This window comes from Lynx rufus, unplaced genomic scaffold (assembly GCF_022079265.1).
Source record: "Lynx rufus isolate CCGP_SWC_20201006 ecotype Redwood Valley unplaced genomic scaffold, mLynRuf1.p SCAF_12, whole genome shotgun sequence".
Lineage (NCBI taxonomy): Eukaryota > Metazoa > Chordata > Mammalia > Carnivora > Felidae > Lynx > Lynx rufus.
This window is the reverse complement of record NW_025814826.1, coordinates 29,492,227-29,507,060: the sequence shown is the minus strand read 5'-3', so window position 1 is coordinate 29,507,060 and position 14,834 is coordinate 29,492,227. Positions and strand designations below refer to the sequence as shown.

Sequence of the window (14,834 nt, the reverse complement as noted above, 5' to 3'; positions counted from 1 at the left end):
AATAGTGGTTATTTTACAAAAGATATCTGTGTCTTCGGAATAAAGAATGAAAGATCTTATTTTCTTTCTCAGAAATTACTGAAATTAAGATTTAGAAAATTTTAAACTACATTTTTAAAACAAATTTTTCTAATAGGGTAAGAACTATTCAAATCTGACATATGACACAACAAAGTTCAATTTGATAAAGGAGATGTATAAAATCTAATAAAATCTAAAGGTAATTATCTAATGTGAGTATTATATATTTTTCGTATATGAGAATTAACCAGCATTTTCAGATTTTGAAAATCTAATTGAATGTCAGTTTCCAAATAAGGATTTGTTTCGTAGCCCATATACCTGTGTCATAAATTTTAACTCAGTTGACCTATCTACCTATGTATATGTTTATGTATATACATATACACACACAGACACAATTCAAATATTACTTTAGCTGAATGTCAGTAAATGCAATTCTTATTTTTAAGTTTATTTATTTATTTTGGGAGAGAGAGAGAGAGAGAGAAAGAAAGAGAACACAGGGGAGAGGCAGAGAGAGAGGGAGGGAGAAAATCCCAAGCACACTCTGCACTGTCAGTGCAAAGCCTGACACGGGGCTTGATCCTATGAACTGTCAGATTCAAGAGTTGAATCTGTCAAAATCAAGAGTTGGACACTTATCCAACTGAGCCACCCAGGTGCCCCAGCAAATGTTATTCCTAAACTCAGTTCACTTAAACTTATGCTCTTGTATAACTTGCTATTGTTATGCTATGTTATCAAGGTATAAGCAAACAAAAACAAAATTTATAAATCCCCATAATGTAATCAAGATTATATATATACCACACATAAAAATTTATATATAATGTACTTACTTTATAAACTATAGTATTTTTATAAATTTATTTATATGTAAACTTTATATATTAAATATATTTTTATATATAAAATCTCGATTACATATATTTTTTGGCCATGCAATAATAATCAACACTGGGGGGGCACCTGGGTCGCTCAGTTGGTTAAGCATCTGACTCTTGAGTTTGCTTCAGGTCATGACCTCATGGTTCATGAGTTAAGGCCAGTGCCGGGCTCTGTGCTGACAACATCGAGCCTGCTTGGGATTCTCTCTCTCCCTCTCACTAAATATAAATAAACCTTTAAAAAAAAATCGACATTGAGGCTATTATGTAAATTTAAAAATTATTAGTTTATGAAAGAAGACCTTTCAAATAGTTAAATCTTTCCCTAAACTAACCCAGATCATAAGATATAGCAGATGATTTCTCGTGTACCATCTGCGTATTTATTTTACTGAGCATGAACACTTCTCTACTCACATTTCTTTTTATATCAAATCCCTTCATTCTGTTTTTCAACCTCCAACAGCACTAAAGATAAGTCAAAGCAGCAACAAGATGAAGGGATATTTGGAAATAAATTAAAATCTTTGCAAAAGTAGTAACATGTTTTCAAAAGGAATTTAAAGGGTTCACCCCAGCAGATTGCTCTTTGGTTGAAGTTTCTTCTCTTTATCTTTCTTGGTTGTGCAAATCATCAGCAACTGACTTAAGGAAGCAAATAAAATGAGTTTAGGAACCTGGAAGCCTGTGTCTATTTAATGTTTTGTTCTCAGGGGCATTAGATGTTCAAAGCTATGAAAAAAATTCACCTTTATTGATGTTAACACTGAATTTATACACCCGGGGTTACTTTGAGAATAAATCTGGGGAAAGTAAATTATCTATTAGGTATTTTTAGATTATTCACAAAGTTTGAGCAATATAATTTCAATCTGATACTAATCCATTATGGAACTATCAGTATCAATGTTTTTAGAGTGCTTGTATGCTATTTTTCTTTTAAAGGTTCCAACTGGTGATGTCAATTATATACCCAAGGGCTAAAAGAAATTAAGGCAGAAATAAACTAATCCATTCAGCAGTAGAAATAGTCTTGCTACTGCTAAGGAAAACAGAAGATGATATTTTAAAGTCAACTAAGCGCACACACATAGCATACATCTAGTGCATAATAAGCAACCTGATACACATAACATACGGTTTCAATCCCATATGAAATTCAAGGATATGCCCTTAAATTGGCACTTAGATTTCATCAGAGTCAACATGAAAGTATATTTTCAATTTCTCACTGTTCTTTCAATACAAGCACACAAATGTGCTGGGTTAGTAAAAGTTAAAAAATCCTTTGGTTCCATGGACCTCTAATCAATGGTCAAAGTTTCCAGATATTCCACACAACCGAAAAAAAAAAAAAAGTTCTAACTTTGGGAATAAAGAATCCTTAAAATCCATACTTTCAAATTATAAATGTCTAATCACTATGATAATTTACTTATTCTAAAATACAGAATGGCAAACTTTTCCTATGAAGGGCCAACCAGTAAGTATTCTAGGCCTTATGGGCTATGCTTTGTCACAAATACTATCTGCACTACTGTAGCATGAAAGTAGCCACAGACAATACAATACATAATACATGGTATGGCCATGTTCCAATAAAACAGTTGTGGGCAAGATTTGGCTCTCAGGCCATAGTTCAAGAAGACTACCTGATCTAAAATATAAAAACTCCATATATGAGAGGATGCCAGTATTTTAAGATTTTGAAAATGTAAATGAAAACCAGATCTCAGTGATGATTTTTAAAGTTTTACCATATATATAAGGGTTACGATGGGTATCACTACATTACTTATAATCCCAGACAAGTATACATTACTTTTTGCCAAGCTAATAATACATTTCTATAGATACTAAACTGTAATTTTGACCAGGACTTTTTAATTTAAAATTACTATCTGTAGTTGCATACAACTGCCACAATATAAGGAGTGTACCTAAAAAGGAATAATACTTTTGCAATTTTTCATAATATTCATAGCTGAGTATGAATTCCCATCTTAAGAAATATTTGGCAATGATATCAACCTACTGAAATAGGTTTTAATTTGAAATAAATATTAACCTTGAGAAGGTCCTTGTTTATTGTTGATACCATGAGAGCAAATTACTCAGGAAATATGTAAAACACTCAGTCTTTTAACACTATAGCAAGCAGAGTAGGTATAATAAAAAGGTGACTTCTTAAAGAATATTGGGAAAAATTACCGGTTTGTATTTTGTGTCTGTGTAGACTCCCAAAGTTATGATGTTCTGAGGCATTCCAAGTTTTTAAGTGTGTTATACTTCTATTTTTGACCCTAAACTCATCAAATCCTATATACAGGGCAAAGTTAGTTTCCCTAAACCAATAGCCTCAATCACTGTTGCCCATATAAGAAGCCAAACTCTGCAATTCTGGTTTTTTAAGGCATTTCTAGATCAGTAATAAATGACAATGAAATTCATAAAAATTTACAGTGTTCCACACAAAATCAATTCACACATATCAAAACTCTGGCTTATGAGAAAGGCCTATTTCCACTTCTACAAAAATGTACTTAAAATTTAGATATCGGTTTCTTACTTTTATCAATATAATTAAAGTAAAGGAAACCAAATTCAATTTATTAAAAAATGCTCCTTAAATGCATTCCATTGCTCTAGTTTCACTACATGTATAACAGCCTATCTCCAAAGTAAATGTCTGTTTTTGATAGTAACTGAAAAGAAGTTAAGTCTTTGATATTTAGTATTTTACCTATTGAAAATTATTGGCTAAAATATCCACTTAAGCTGGTAATTAGCCATTATGAAAGCACAAACCTCAAGGCATGACTGTACATTCTGTGACACAATTCAAATGTGGCAGTATTTATTTAAAAGCTTTGCATTTCATCATACTTCTAAAATTTCCTGGGATTAAAGATAATCATCTTTTCAATAAAGGAACATTTTTCCATTGAGAATAGTTTTGGCTTTAAAAAAAATCTGATAAAATCAGCTGACCCACAGATTATCTGGAAGTTAATTACCAAGTATATGAGAATTTTTCCAAGATAAAATTTTTCTGTAGTATGAGTCCAATATCCACTAAATATGACACATCACTGTTATACATGATTAAAGCTGGTAGCAATCAAGATTATATACACAAGGCATTATTTAAACAATCCCAAGCTACGGAAATGATTGTTTCATTAACCTCAGAAGGTGCTCAATTTCTTGAACATTGTAGCTAACCGAATGTCTTAATTCTATCTTTACTCAATCCTGAATCATCTTTGTCAATGGAAATAATGATTGCCATACAAACTTCAAGTAATATCCTACCACTATCAGGACCATGGTTCTATGCTGTGCCAATAGGTTAACAAATAAGGGATTTAATTTATTATTTCATTTTTTGTTTCATTCATTCACCAAAAATTTATTATGTGTCTCTATGCCAGGCATTAAACTACATTTTATAGCTACATTTGTAAGCAAGACAGACAAACACATGAGCTTTGGCCAGAGAGCTTACGATCTAGCAAAGGAAAAGTATAAATCAACATAATCAATAAATAACAATACACTCAATAATTCAAAAAAAAAATGAACTCTGACACTAAATAGGTAGCAATGAATGGTTTTACTTAATATAGTAATATAGTAACGTTCCAGTTAATATGGTAACATACTGGCCACAAGGAAACACCAAAGCTCTCTGGCAGTAGTTGGAAACATTCTTCTAACATGTAAGGACTATATATAAAATGGACAATTGACATTTACACAGTTATGTTTGACAGTTTAATACCATGTGAGACAACCAGAAATTTTAAATCTTCATGGCATTGTAAGCAGTGCATAATTTATAAAATTACTGTGCTCAAAGTCTTTGCTAATTGTTAGTAAAAACAAATTTTCTCCTCAGGATTATATAAATGTTGATCAGAGTTTCTTAGATCATTGAGTGAGACAGAGGAGATATGCACCAAGTTATATGGCCATTCAGTGGCAAAGTAGGATCTAGAAGCCTAACTTTCTAATCCAAAGTCAGTGCCCCTTTTCATTACACCTGCCAGTTTAACATGCCCTATTAAGAATACAGGGTAGGGTGTCAGGACAACTTAATATTGCCAACAGATAAAATTACTAGTAGGAGAGGAAAGGCACTAAAAAAATATGAGCTTTTAATTCATGAACAACTGTAAATGAAACTATAACACAACATGGAAGGCAGTTCTGTGATATGGTAAAAAAAAGCTTTGTAAAAGTTAAAATGCATATATTACTGTCTTCACTTTAATTAAAAATTATCTGAGTCAATTCAATAGAGAAACTAAAAAAATATCATAAAATCGTTTTTTACAACCAAACTTCCTACTTTTTAACCACCTGTTCTACTGATAACCTCTTTCTTAAGGATAGCCTGTGTCTTCTTTATGGAAGCACAATAAAAAGAAAAAAAAACATGTAACTAATCAGATCTTGTTAGCTGACTTTTTCTTTTTCTACAATGATACTTACATTAACTTAATTTAGATTTTGTGCTTTCTATGTAGTCCAAATTAGGGAGTTGGAGGGAGATAGTTACTCTTACTTTATAGATAACTCTCTATATATTTCCTACATTAAAAACAAAAATGATAACCCATATCTGAAAATATGTGTGTTATATTTCCTAAATCAACTTTATTAGTATCTGTATAGACATAAGCTCTCATTCTTATTTTTTTTTGAAATTTTTTAATGTTTATTTATTTTTGAGAGAGAGAGAGGGAAACAGAATGTGAGCGAGGCAGGCAGGGGCAGAGAGAAAGACACAGAATGTGAAGCAGGCTCCAGGCTCTGAGCTGTCAGCACAGAGCTCAACGTGGGGATCGAACTCACGAACCGTGAGATCATGACCTGAGCCAAAGTCGGAGAATTCACGAACTGAGCCACCCAGCTGCCCCATAAGCTCTCATTCTAATGATCACGTGGTAACCCTTAATTTTCTGATTTATCAAAATGAGAGAGAAAAAGAGTTTCTACTGAGATAGGAGGATGTTTAAAATCTGTGGTGTTACAAAATTTTCCCACATTAACGTAAAATAATTGTGGAAAGCTTAATTATACTACTTTCTTAAAACCCATGTATATAAGACTGTAGAAAGATAAAAAGTATTTAACAAGTCTACTAAATAGAAAATAATCATCCACTGTTAATATTTCAGCATATTTTGTCTACATGCATTTTTATAGCTTCTATCACAGTATACATGGAGTTTATATCCTACATTCCTCTCCTATAATAATAGAATCATCTCCTTAAAATTTATATACAGTTTACGGTGGTATAATATCCCTGTGTAGATTTTCATAATTTTCTATTCAAACAAAAGCTAGAAACTTAGGTGGTTTGATTTTATTTTTTTACGTTGTAATAAAACCACATGAAAAGAAACTAATGTTTACAGCCAAAGAGACTCCAATTGGTATCCTGCTTCCAACTCTTAATAGCTGTGTGGCTTCAAGCAAATTACTTTGCTTCTCCGATCCCCTCATCCTATGATGGTGGGGTGGTTTTAATAAAAATATGTGAAAAATGTCTAGCACAGTGCCTGATACATAATTTTTAATAAAAAATGGTTATTACAAAAATCTTCTGTATTTCAAATGATTTCCTTAGACTAGATTCCCAGAAGTAAAATTATTCAACTGAATATATGAATGTGTTTTGGGCTCTTGATACATGCTACTAGATTTTTTTGCAAAATGGTAATCCTAATTTAGACACTGAACAGTAGTGTATGTGCCCCTGAACAGCAATATATTAAAAGACAAATGAAATTTAGAAAGAAAATCAAGGTTAATAAAAAGGCCAATTATCTAAACATAAAACTTTGGCATCACTTACATACATACATACATACACACACACGTACACATATACATACACATATGTATACATGTATATATATATATCCACACACACACGTATCACTAATCAATTAAATTGAAACTGACTTACCCTACATGAGGAGCTGCTATCCCTTTATGGGAGGGAGATAAGGTCTGAAGTTTGCTTCCCAAAGAGCTGCTAACTGAGGACGCTTTACCTGAAGGCACACCTTATAATAAAAAAGGTGTTAGTTTTAACAACAGACTGAAAGAGAAAAATCACATAAAACAGAGAATCTGACAAGGAAAACGATGCTTTAGTCACGATGAATCTTTGTGGCAATAAATCAAAACAAGTTATCAACTAAGAAAATGTTTTTTTTTAATGAAATTTCCAGAGAACAACATATAACATCCTTCGTTTAAAATTTCCATATTCCTTTATTACAATTTATGTATAAATAAAGGTACACTTCAGTTAATCAATATCTTCTTCAAACCATTAAACGTGTCTATTAGGACAACTGTCAAGTTTAGAGCAGTACATATAGAAATGAGTGGAAAATGCTGTGGTTAAAGAATCAAGAAAAGAACTTGGTTGATCAGACAGGTTGACTCTGACAGGTTATGTATCAGTAAAAATATCAAGGACAGACATTTAAGGTGGGGAAAAAAGCACTATAAAATATCCTAAGTAGAAGTTATTGAAAATTATTTTTACCCACAAAGAATTATTTATCCTCCACATCTGTTCCAAATTATAAATCTATTTTAATAATCCAAAACAGAACACTCTCTTAATTTCCATCTCTACTCTCCACCCCAAAAAAAAGTCAAATTATTTTATGGAGCTCATTACCTACAACAGTTTTGCTAGTGCCACTTGGTTGTGGTAATCGTGAAGATCCTGATGGTGCAGTTCCAGGAGAATTTGACTTTTTAAGTGCAGGCGGCTTATACTAAAATAATGAAAAAATATTTTATCAACATCACTTTTTGATTATGGATTGTAAACTAGCATTTCAAAAGCTCCCATACCCTGAAATGAGCAATTTTTTATTAGGTACTGAATTACTCAAATTGAAAGAGTATAGATTAAAATACATCATCTCAGAGAGAGGTTTCCCAAAATACATTCGCTCTCAAAACTAGTATACTAAAAGTTTGGCTCAGATATTGCACTGCTAAAATAAACTAAGAACAGCTTTACTCAGTTCACAGGGGAAAAAAAGGTCAATGGAAAAAATTTCTTCAATGTTAAGATTTTAAATGCCAAACAAATATTAATAGAAAAAGAAACACCCAATGATGCTCACTTAGTAGTGCAGATTTAAAAGTCAAAATTTTTACATATTCCTGAGCATGGTTTTATATTTCACATACATAATCCAGCCATATTTTCTACTGATAATTCATAAGATTACAAATAAGTTTGGATAAGTTTTTTTTTAAAATTTTTTTTTTTTTCAACGTTTATTTATTTTTGGGACAGAGAGAGACAGAGCATGAACGGGGGAGGGGCAGAGAGAGAGGGAGACACAGAATCGGAAACGGGCTCCAGGCTCTGAGCCATCAGCCCAGAGCCTGACGCGGGGCTCGAACTCACGGACCGCGAGATCGTGACCTGGCTGAAGTCGGACGCTTAACCGACTGCGCCACCCAGGCGCCCCAAGTTTGGATAAGTTTTAACAATAGCTGCCTTATGGATTTCCTGAATGCAAAGAGAAAGAGCTAATTTTGGCTTCACTATCCTCACCAGATGTTAGATGAATAGAATATAGGTTGAGAAAAGATAGAGTATTTATTTTTTCTCCACTCTCTAGAGAGATATCATTAATTTTAGGCCGTGGAGCCTGCTTTGGATTCTGTGTCTCCCTCTCTCTCTCTGCCCCTTCCCTGCTCTCTCTCTCAGAAAATGAATAAAACATTAAAAAAAATTAAAAACAAAATAAAATAAAAATAAAAATAAAGTATCTTGTTGATCACCTGCTCCAATATAATGAAATGAACTTTCCCACAGTAACACTCCAACATAATCACAGAACAGGAATTAAGACTCATGCCATTCAGTTCTAGCCCTTCAACTATAAAGTGCTTACTATACTTGAGATTTAGCCCAACGCATATTTAGACTGCTTAGGACTTCATGTGAAAACTGGTTTTAAACCTAATTTTCAAAAATCAAATCATATTTTATAACCAATAATCAGTATGAAAGTTAAGAAGCACTACTACTAAAAATTGCTAAACATAAATTTTAAAGTCAAACATTACACCCATCAAAATTTAGTATGTGACCTTTTAATGAAAATAAATCTTGATGAAAGGGTCTCTCTCCCCCCTCCCCCCACACACACATTCCATGCACCTCTGGCACTACTATGCAAGAGATTAAACTTTTTTAAGCACTTGACACTTAGAAAACCTTCAATAACTTTCAAATGAACAAATGACTAGGATCCTTTGGAGATAAGCCATATAAAGATACGGTTTCTCTCAAAACCCAAGAGGTGTTTCCGGTATTTAAAAGGGCATCTGATTAGTATCGGTCTCTCCCACTAAAATACCAATGAAGGTATTAGGAAAGATTTTAAAGCTAACAATATGGAAAACAAGCCCTAACAAAGACCTGTTAAAATATGAGGCATGTCTACTAAAAATAGGCTCAGTAAAACTGGATTAAGAAACAGGACTGGTGAGCCACTCATATTCTGTGAGCTACCAAAAAAATAACAAAACAATTAGCATAGACAAAGGGAACTGGTACAGCATATTACATACAGAGAAGTCAAATCTGTAGGCTGGGCACGGGTGGGAAGAGCTCTGGTACCATTACATACTGAGGAGTAAATATTTTTATGCACATATTAGAAATTAACTTAATGGTGTACAACTAGAAAATAAATTTATTTCAAAAGGTGTTCTGTTTTTCCCCTCTCTATATTAGGCCTCCTATTGTTTTACCCAATTTTTTTGTCAAGGTTTCCTGAGATATCCAGAATGTAGACTAATCTCATCTATCTCCTATATTTCCTTTTACTTTTGACCAGAACTAGTCAGGTTTGTTTCTTTACTGAATCCTCATACTACTCTGCACGTTTAAACCATATTCACCTGCCTCTCAGTAACTTGCTGTTCTCCTGACCTAGATAATCCGACTCCTTCCTTACTGAGCTGTATTTCCTTTGTTCTACAGCTAGCTGAAATTCTACTGGTATAATAAAGGTTTTCGGGATGACTCTAGCTATCAACCATTTTATACAAATCCATTTCAGTCATCAGAAAAACAAAACAAAAAAAAAAACCAAAATCACATTATTTTTATAGTTATATATTTTTTTTTAAATTTTTTTTAACGTTTATTTATTTTTGAGACAGAGAGAGACAGAGCATGAATGGGGGAGGGTCAGAGAGAGGGAGACACAGAATCCGAAACAGGCTCCAGGCTCTGAGCTGTCAGCACAGAGCCCGACGCGGGGCCCAAACTCACGGACCACGAGATCATGACCTGAGCTGAAGTTGGCCGCCCAACCGACTGAGCCACCCAGGCGCCCCTATAGTTATATGTAATACATATTTTTCTCATTCATTAAATATGCATTTGTTAGTTTATTATTTCATGTGTTTTTATATGGTCACAAATCTAATAAATTTCCTTAGTGAAATACTTATGTTTACAAAGACTTTTTCTTGAAATTGGAAAGAGCTTAAAGAACATAGAGGGCATTCGTTTTTAATAACATAGTAGAAGGCACTATTTGGATTGACCTCTCAACTAAAAAGTAAAAATGCTCAGGAAAGTATAAAAAAAACACTTTATAAGCACAGAATGACAGAAAGAAAAAAATAAAGTGGTAGGCCAACACCATTTGAGATTATAACAAGTCTGGCCATCACATGGATTTGCTGTATAAATCTGCATTACTAGGTGGTCAGGCAAACTAAAGCCAATAATTTAAAAGTGCCTTCACAGTGGCAGTACTCTTAGATACCTGGAAAAAACAAATAAAAAGGCTCTTCACATGAATAATTCTCATGAATAATTTTTTAAGGGCAATAAGCACCAAATGATCAATAATAATTATGTACATAATGATATAAGAAATCATAAATGAAAAAAAGCAAGAACATATCCATAAAAATCAAATGATATCACAATTATATACATAATAGAAAACAATTATGTTTACTACACTTAAATAAAAGACAACTCTGAAATACAGAGAGGGAATTGGAAATAATCAAAATAACATAGGAAATTAGAAAAATAATCAAATACAAATCAAACAATCAAATTAAAAATATAATAACAGGTTACAAAGTCAATGGTGGGGGCGTAAAACATATGTTTAACTCTCCTATAGATAATAATTTTTTAAAAAGTATCTTAAAAAAATAAGATGCTAAGAAACTGGAAACCATCCAAAAGTAATTCTAGAAAACTGGTAACTGTGTATTCTAGGTTTAACTGCAGGAAAGGGAAAGGAACAGGGAAGAGAAAGGGGGCGGCAATGAAAGAAAAGGGAAAAGGAAAGACAAAAGCATGACCCATATTTATTTGGCAAAAACAGTCAACAAAAATGGACCTAAATGGGCACAGGTGTATTAGATTTAGAAGTTAAAAAGACCTTCAAAACATTTACTTACAAATACGTTCAAAAAGTAAAGGAATACATACACAAGAATTAAAGGAAAATATGGTAATAGTGAATGAACGCACAGAGAATCTCAACAAAGAAATGAAGGCAAAATCGGGCATTTTTTCAGATATCCAAAACCAGAAAATTCCCTTCTAGTATATCTGCACTCTTGGAAGGCTCAAGAAGCTTCTTCAGGTTGAAAGAAAATGACATTATATGGTGACTGAGATTACAAGAAGAAATCTGAAAATGATAATATATGAGTAAGTAGTATGTAAGTTAAATACAATATGTATATGAGGCGGCAGCAGAAGAAAAAAAGTATATGCGTGTGTGCATAAATATTCATGTGTGTATACGTATATAAATGACTATATATTTACTTTATTCTCCTAATTTCTTTAAAAGACAGATGACTTTTAAAGGTGTAAGTAGAACACTGTAATACAGCACATATCAGGAATATCCATCGGTTTATAAGGCTATAGAGTTACATATATATAACAATAAATTAAGACTGGTAAGAGATATATGGAAATATCCACAGATATGGATAAGTTAAAGATGCATTTTGTTATTCCCAGAGTAACCATTTTAAAAAAATATGATGATTTATAGCTTAAAAACCAATAGGGAAAATAAAATGTCTTTCACTAAGACAAAAGAGGCAAGGAAGAAGTACCAGAAAAATTTGTAAGGGGGGGGGGGGGCACCTGGGTGGCTCTGTGGGTTAAGCATCTGACTCGGTTTTGGCTCAGGTAATGATCTCACACTTTGTGGGTCTGAGCCTTGCACCAGGCTTTGAACTGATGGCATGGAGCTTGCTTGGGATTCTCTCTCCCCCTGCTCTCTTTCTGTCCCTCCCCTGCTGGCACTCTCTCTCTCTTGCCAAATAAATAAATAAACTTTAAAAAATACTTTTAAAAAGACAAAAATAGAAAACAGACAGCAACATGGACTATTCACCACAAACATCAATAATTATATTGAGTGTAAATGCCTAAATACTTCAACCGACAGTTTGAAGCTGCCAGATTCGAAATACTTGAACCAAAAACTGGCAAATTAGTAATACTGAAAAAGTCACAATCACAGTTGAAGACTGTAGAAATATTCACCAAAAAGACCATATGCTAGGCAATAAAACAAATCTCAATAAGATGAAAATCTCACCAAGTATGTTCTCAGACCATAAAAGAATTAAGTAAAAAACAATAACAACAACGACAACAACAACAAACTAGCAATAAACATCTAGAGGAACACCAAGATCTGGAAGTTAATGACTCCCATTTGGATAAACTATGAGTAAAAGAAGAAATTACACCTATAGGCATTATTGCATTGAATGCTCTTGATAACTGTTATGAGGTAGGTACATATTATCCCCATTCTATAGATGCAAATGTGAGGGAAACCAATCTACCCAAATCAGGGTAGATTTTACAGCATGTAGGGAACTAAATCGGTTGAGATGGATGGAAGGTTTGGATTATGGAGGGTGGGAAAGATCAGGCACAGTGCCTGATCAGGCACCTAGGTGGCTCAGTCAGTTAAGCATCTCATGGTTTGTGAGTTAGAGCCCCGCATCAGGTTCTGTGCTGACAGCTCAGAGCCTGGAGTCTGCTTCAGATGCTGAGTCTCCCTCTCTCTCTCTCTCTCTCTCTCTGCTCCCTCCCCTCCCCTGCTCACGCTCTGCCTCTCTCTCAAAAATAAACACTATAAATACATAAATAAATATGTAAAATGTCATGAATTTGCTAGAATTTGCTAAAATTCCTAATGAAGAAGAATGATGGAAAATTAAACGAAAAGATTGTTTTTACCTATTAGAAATAGATCTTCATTGTATTTTTATCATTATTTTGATCAGAGCTGGGTCAAAAAGTGGGCCGTAATTGGGCCAGATTATAGTTACTAAATATGACAGGGATTCATTTTAAGCATCTTTAGGAAAAGTATTCTATTTAGTTTACTAATGTAGACCAGGTACTTGGTAAAGTGTCTAATTCAGAGAGGGTACTCAATAAAAATTTCTTGAATAAATAAAGATGAGAAAATATGGACTTACACTGAAATGACTATATAGGACTGGGCATAGAATCAGAATTGATACACTTTAAGTGAGAACTATCAGCTACCTGGATTTTACACTTATAATCATTGCCTCCAAGTTGTTGGAACACACACATTCTATTCTATTTCCTTTACTGATTATTATGACTAAAGAAAAAAAATCATATTAATGATCTTAACTGTCTTAAGTCAAAGATAAATGTTGTTTGACATCTGTTTTGGAAATTCTTCAAAATGAGTTTTCTTCACTGTTCTTTCCTCACAATGATAATAATAATGAAATGTTCTATTCTCAATAATATTAACAGAACTTCAATATGGATTTTTCTCAAGAAGGTTCCCCATTGTAATGGCATCCTTTAATCCCATATTTTATTCCTAAGTAACAAACAAAATGAATTTCATGATTATTTACTGCCTATTAGATTTACAGTACTAGCAGGGAGAAGATAAAAGTGAAAATAAAAGATCTGTTTTCTAGGCTGTGAATCGGAACTGCATAGGAAGAACTGTGAGGGTAGCAGATGGAAGGAGAAATTTGAAAGGGAAAAGAAGGGCAAGAAAATAGACTGATATTTTACATACATATTAGAGGAGAGCTACCTATGTTCACATATAAACTAGGAAGACAAATGTGATATTCTGAAAAGAAAACAAATAATTTTTAGAAATTATAGTACATTTTGAGAGAATCTTGTATTTATTTTCCCTCAAGTAGGCTCTATGCCCAGAGCAGAGCCCAACATGGAGCTTGAACTCATGACCCTAAGACCAAGACTCAAGCCATGATCAAGAGTCGAATGCCCAACCAACTGAGCCACCCAGGTGCCCCAAGAGAAATCTTAGAGGAAGATTTAAATAAATGTAGGAGTAGTTTATATATTTAAATAGAAGCAGCATTTGGATAGGGTATAAAAAGGGTTACTGATATTTTTGTGATTATTAATAGCTGATGTGCTTTCTACTTTCTTGCCAGTGATACTGAGAAAAGTAAGTGAAATGGTTCAAAATTAATTAATAGACTTTTCAGTTCCAAACCAAATGCTCATGTTTTTAGGCATAAAGATATAGTAAAAAATAAATAAACTGTATATAAAAGCTTTGTGAAAAATGAAGTTTGCTTAAAAGTATGACATTATCAAAGTTTTTGTGTCATAATATGCTTAATGAAAAACAACAGTGCTGTACAAATTTCATATAACAAAATCCTTTCATGGTTTATGGCTCTAGAGGTGCTTTCACATACACCATTTCATTTGCTTCTCACAAAAATCAGGTAGATTACTTCACAGACGAAGAAAAAAGGCTCTTATGTACTTGCCTGAAAGTTCAGAAATAGCAGTTGGTCTTGACC

General features: G+C 33.1%; 1 protein-coding gene across 1 annotated transcript in view; it reads right to left on the bottom strand.

Moving 5' to 3' along the window:
- ZC2HC1A (zinc finger C2HC-type containing 1A) overlaps positions 1–14,834 on the bottom strand; it is a 42,133-nt gene that overhangs the window by 10,720 nt on the left and 16,579 nt on the right. Inside the window, exons 6-7 of the mRNA XM_047073862.1 lie at positions 7,624–7,723; positions 6,895–6,994 (exon numbers count right to left, since the gene is read on the bottom strand). Coding sequence (XP_046929818.1) covers positions 6,895–6,994; positions 7,624–7,723 — 200 coding nt within the window. The remainder of the gene's footprint in view (positions 1–6,894; positions 6,995–7,623; positions 7,724–14,834) is intronic.